Consider the following 5,741-nt stretch of genomic DNA (forward strand, 5'->3'; position numbering starts at 1 on the left):
TGCTTATTGGCTGTTTCTATGTCTTCCTTGAAGAAGTATTTATTGAAGTCTTCTGCCAATGTGTGAATCAGCTTGTTTTTTTCATTGTTGAGTTTTAGGAATTTTCTGCATAATCCAGATATTAATCCCTTATCAGATATATGATCTGTTGGCAGTGCCTTTGGATGCACAAAGGTTTTAAAATTTGTCTTGTTTTCATTTGTTGCCTATGCCTTTATATCCAAGAAATCACTGCCAAATCCAATGTCGTGAAACCTTTTCCTTAAGTTTTCTATTAAGAGTTTTCTGGTTTTTGCTTTGACATTTAGAATGAGTTGATTTTTTCTTCTTCTTCTTTTTTCCTAAGATTGTGTCTCACTCTGTCGCCCAGGCTGGAGTGCAGTGGCGCAATCTCAGCTCACCACAACCTCCACCTCCCAGGTTCAAGCAGTTCTCCTGCCTCAGCCTCCCAAGGAACTGGGACTACAGGCGCCCGCCACCACGCCCAGCTAATTATTTTATTTTATTTTTAGTAGAGACGGGATTTCACCATGTTGGCCAGGATGGTCTCAATCTCTTGACCTCATGATCCGCCTGCCTCAGCCTCCCAAAGTGCTGGGATAGAGTTGATTTTTGTGAGGCAAGGCAGGGCTCCACCTTCTTTTTTTGGTATGTGCATATCCAGTTTTCCCCACAGAAGTTGTTGAAAACTGCTTTCCCCCTTGAATGGTCTTGGCCCCCTCGTGGAGAGTCACTGCAGCGTAAGAGTTTACCTTCATCTCTGGGCTCTCCTCTCCTGTGACTCCCGCAGTGTGTTACTCATCCACTTCATGGTGGACCACAGACCCCTCTGGCTCTGTCCACTCTGCCACCTTTTTCCTCTGCTCCTCACACAATCATTTCAAGTGTCTCCAGCTTGCTGATTCTTTATTCTGCCTGCTCAGATCTGCCAGTGAACCCCTCTAGTGAATTTGTAAATGTCAGTTACTGTTTTCAGCTCTTCTAGTTCCACCTGGTCCCCTTCATAATTCCTGTCTGTTGATATCCTCGTTGTGTTCCTGTGTGATTTTCCTGACTTCCTGCAGTTCTGTGTCCGTGGCTTCCGTGAGTTCTTTGAGCACATTTAGGATATTTGATTTAAAGCCTTTGTTTACTAAGTCCAATGTCTAGGCTTCCTTGGGGATGTTTTTGTCAGTTAAATATTTTCCTCTGAATGAATCATACCTTCCTGTTTTATTTTCTTTAGATTTTAGGTCAGTAAATTTTTCTTTGTGTCTAAACTGCTGTTAAACCTATCCATTCAGTTTTTAATTTGGGTTATTGTGTTTTTCACTTGAATTCTTTCTTTTTTTTTTTTTTTTTAAACCACATCTGCCATATCTTTAAAAAAAAAAAATGGTTTCTAACTCTCTACCAAAAATCTCTATCTTGTATCTCCTTCACATAATATTTTTTAGTTTTTGTTTGCTCTTTGGCCTAGTTTTTCTTCATATTGCCTTGTCTTTTCTTGTGACTTTTTAAATATTGTGTGTAGAACATTGTAGTTGAAATTTTATTTGCAAAAAAAATTTGAGGTCTAATAGTAGGTTTCTCATTATTGTTTAATTTGCCTTAGAGCACCTTTTCATATTCTTATCAGCCATCTTTTAAAAAGTGGTCAAGGATAGTGACCATTTAAAAGTTGATTTATTTATCTTATTATTATTGATTTGTGGGTGTTCATTATATATCTTTTGTCGTATACAAGGGGACTTCCAAAAGTTCACAGAACAATGAAATTAAAAGATAAATATAAGAAATATATGACTGGCCATGGTAGCTCACACCTGTAATCCCAGCACTTAGAGGCTGAGGTGGGTGGATTGATTGAGTCCAGGAGTTCAAGACCAGCCTTTGCAATATGGCAAAACCCCATCTCTACAAAAAATACAAAAATTAGTTGGACTGCCGGGTGCGGTGGCTCACGCCTGTAATCCCAGCACTTTGGGAGGCTGAGGCGGGTGGATCACCTGAGGTCAGGCGTTCAAGACCAACCTGGCCAACATGGTGAAACCCTGTCTCTACTAAAAGTACAGAAAACAAAAAACAAAAAACAAAAACAAAAACAAAAAAATTAGCCCAGCATGGTGGTGGCTCCTGTAATCCCAGCTACTCAGGAGGCTGAGGCAGAAGAATCGCTTGAACCCGGGAGGCAGAGGTTGCAGTGAGCCGAGATCGTGCCATTGCACAACAGCCTGGGCAACAAGAGCAAAACTCTGTCTCAAAAAAAATAAAAAAATAGCTGGGCATGGTGGTGCATACCTATAATTACAGCTACTAAAGAGGCTGAGGTAGGAGGATCGCTTGAGTCCGGGAGTTCAAGGCTACAGTGAGCTGAGATGGCGCCACTGCACTCCAGCCTGGGTGACAGAGCAAGACCCTGTCGGAAAAAAAAAAAAAATAGCTGGGCATTGTGGCGCATACCTATAGTTATAGCTACTAAAGAAGAAATAGAAACTTTTTTCTTAACACGAGCGCCATCAAGTTCAAGACACCTTTATGAGCAATGATGCCAGCCATTTAGTCCCTCCCTAAAGACCTAATGGTTCTGGGAATTTAACCATGGCCATTGAGTCTTTTTTACATTATTAATTGACAAAATGGGTACCCTTTACAGATGTTTTAAAATTAGGAAGCAAAAAGAAGTCAGAAGGAGCCAAATCAGCACTGCAGGGTAGATGCCTGACGATCTCCCATGGAAACTCTTGCAAAATCAGCCTTGTTTGTTGAGAGGAATGAGCAGGAGCACTGTCATGATGGAGATGGACTCTCTGGGGAAGCTTTCCCGGGAGTGGGTTTGCTGAAGCTTTGGCTAATGTTCCCTCAACACTCTCATACTAAGCGGATGCCACTATTCCTTGTTACCCCTCCAGAAAGTCAGCAAGCAGAATGCCTTAAGCATCCCAAAAGCTGTTGCCACAATCTCTGCTCTTGACTGGCCCACTTTTGCTCTGATGGGACCACTTCCAGCCCTCAGCGCCATTGCCTTGACTGCGCTTCGTCTTCAGGACCACACTGGGAAAAACATGTTTCACGTCGTTACAGTTCAAAGAGAGCTTCACGATCTCCATCCCACTTGTTCAAAGTTTCCACGGACAGCTCTGCTGTTTCCCTGCGCCCGATCTCGGTGCAGTGGTTTTGGCACCCACTGAGTGGAAAGTCTGCTCAACTTCCATTTTTCTGTCAGCATTGTGTAAGCTGAACCTACTGAGATGTCTGCGGTGTTGGCCACTGCTTCTGCTGTTATCCAGTGTCCTCTGCACTTACGGCTCAGACCAGATGAGTGTTTTCCTCACCAAGTGGTACGGACGGCCTGCCACTGTGGGTTCTGTCTTCAGCATGGTCCCATCCCTTCTTAAAACAAGTCAACCATTTGTAAACTGCTATTTTCTTTGGGGGCATGAACCCCGTAAACTTTTCAGAAAGCATCAGTGATCTCACCATTCTTCCACCCAAGCGTCACCATCCATGTGATGTTGGTTCTTGCTTGGCAGAATTCACGTTATTGTGATGGAGGCTCTTTTCAAACTGAAATCTTCTCCTTCTTAGTGCCTCAGACTGCCTCCTCTTCAGACATGTTATAATGAGTTAGTACAAGTGTATTTGGGTGCGAAGATCTTTTTTGAAAGTCATGCATAGTTTTTTCATGATATGTATTTACCATGAATTTTTTGAAGACCTCGTAATGGATATAGTCTACTGATCTGTGGCTTCTGTTTTTGCTTTCTTAGTGGTGAACATGAAATGGCAAAAATTTTAATTTTGTTTTTCCTAAAAGCTTTGCAGCTTTAGCTATTGCTTTTGGTCCGGTGAGCCATCTCAAATGAACTCTCGTGTATATTCTGATGTAGAGGTCAGTCTGTTTTCTTCCTCTATGCATATCTGATCGTTCCAGTCCCTTCCTCTCCATACTGAATTGTACTGAATTGGGCAGACATTTGTCAAGTGGCCGTCGGTGTGTAGGTCCATTTCTGAATTTGCTATTTTGTTTCCTGTAGCAATTCCCTTATTGTGGCAACACCACACTCTCTTAATGACTGACGTTTTCTAGGAAGTTTAATCTTTGCTCAGGAAAGACTTTCAGTATTGATCTTCTTCAAGAATTTCTTGATTTTTTTCAGGTCGTTAATATTTGCATATGTTTTAGGAACAGCCTGTCACTTTCTGTAGGCTAGCCCACTGGGATTTCCATTGGGAGTGTACTCAGTCTGCCGATTAGCTGGGTGAGATTAGACATACGAACAACACGAGCATTCCTGTGAACGTGGTGTCCATTTACTGGCATCTTTTTTGTTTCTCTGCAGTGTAAAGACGTTATACATCTTTCATTAAATTTATCCCTAGGTAGCTGACGTTTTGGAATGCTATCATAAATATTAGTTTTCTTTAAATTTCCTTTTCCAGCTTCCTGTTACTAGAATATAAAACTATGGTTGACTTTCATATCTCATATCCTGCGATTGTGCTAAATTTGCTATTAGTTCTAGGAATTGGTTTGTCCGTTCTTGTGGGTTTTCTGCACACACAGTCTTATCATCTGCACGAGGCCAGTTCTCCTTCTCTCTGTCCATTCTGTGCGGGTGACTCCTTTTCCTGCCCGCCTGGAGATCCCTGCTGTGTCGACTGGAAGCATGGAGGCACCTCGGGGAGGTGTTGGGCATTTTGCTGTGGGCAGGGGCTCAGCTGTTAGTTCCGTAGAGGCCCTTCCAGATGAGGAGCCCCCTCCAGCCCTGGCTGCTGAGCATGATTTCCAGGAAGGGGTGTGGAAGTCGCCGAGTGCCCTCCATGCACCTGTGACCAGTGCCCAGTGGGGCCCTCCCTGGAGTGGAGCGGAGTGACTCCCCGTGGCCAGCAGCCTTGCCTTCCTGGGGCACACCCCGCATACGGCTTCTCCCCGGGTTGGGAGAGTGGAAGGGCTGCCTTGCCACCACCTCCCTGCACGCTTGCTTCGCCCAGGTCCTGGGGCGTTGCGCCTGCCAGCTCCTGGGTGGTTCATGCTCCTGTGAGGGCACTGAGCAGCCAAGCAGGAGGCCTTTGTGGTGGCTGAGTAGAGGCATGTGGGGCCACTTACGCGCCCTCAGGGGCCAGGCCCCACCAGTCCTCCTCCAAGGCCCGTTCTGGCTGGTGGACATCGGGTGTGTGGCCTAGAGACTATCAGGCTGCAGCTTGGGGAAGCAAACAAGGGAGGGTGATGGTTCGTGGCCCCACACCATCATTCTGGTGTCAGCCCTGAGGGGGTGCCTGTCACCGCAGGTTCCAGGACCACTGTCTCCTGAAGATGGAGAAACCGTGGCACCTTGGGGGCCACTCAGGGAGGCCAGCTGATTGCAGCCACGTGTACCTTCCTCTTCTCGTCTCTGTGTTTTGTAGATGACCGCACCTCGAGCAGGAGTGGGGATGCCACGTCTGCCCCCAGCGCCCGGCCCTCTCTCCACCACGGTCATTCCCGGAGCCGCCCCGGCCCTGTCCGTGCCCACACCAGGTACTGCCCTCTCCAGCCTCCCAGCCCCATCCTGTGCTCTGCCTCTGGGTCAGTACGGAGGCCTGCTCCCAGCTCCAGTGTCCTGGGGGCCCTGGGCAGGCCAGGTGGGCCAGCTGGGGGCACAGGGCAGCTGGAGCCCCCCGCAGGTGCCCGTGCTGCCGGTCTTCTTGCGGCCACCTGTGGTCAGCATGCCCGGCGCCCGGCTGCGGATCACGTAGCCTTCTGCCCTGTCCCTTGCCAG

At 46.6% G+C, this 5,741-nt stretch overlaps 2 protein-coding genes across 11 annotated transcripts in view; one reads left to right on the plus strand and one right to left on the minus strand.

Annotated features, from left to right (window-relative positions):
* Positions 1-5,741, minus strand: part of NINJ1 (ninjurin 1) — an 868,176-nt gene that overhangs the window by 197,903 nt on the left and 664,532 nt on the right. The gene's annotated exons all lie outside the window — the stretch shown is intronic.
* WNK2 (WNK lysine deficient protein kinase 2) overlaps positions 1-5,741 on the plus strand; it is a 140,756-nt gene that overhangs the window by 132,328 nt on the left and 2,687 nt on the right. For all 7 annotated transcript variants that reach the window (XM_050761571.1, XM_050761574.1, XM_050761567.1 and 4 more), the window contains one exon: positions 5,389-5,500. In XM_050761571.1, coding sequence (XP_050617528.1) covers positions 5,389-5,500 — 112 coding nt within the window. The remainder of the gene's footprint in view (positions 1-5,388; positions 5,501-5,741) is intronic.

The sequence above is a fragment of the Macaca thibetana genome, chromosome 15, assembly GCF_024542745.1.
Source record: "Macaca thibetana thibetana isolate TM-01 chromosome 15, ASM2454274v1, whole genome shotgun sequence".
Lineage (NCBI taxonomy): Eukaryota > Metazoa > Chordata > Mammalia > Primates > Cercopithecidae > Macaca > Macaca thibetana.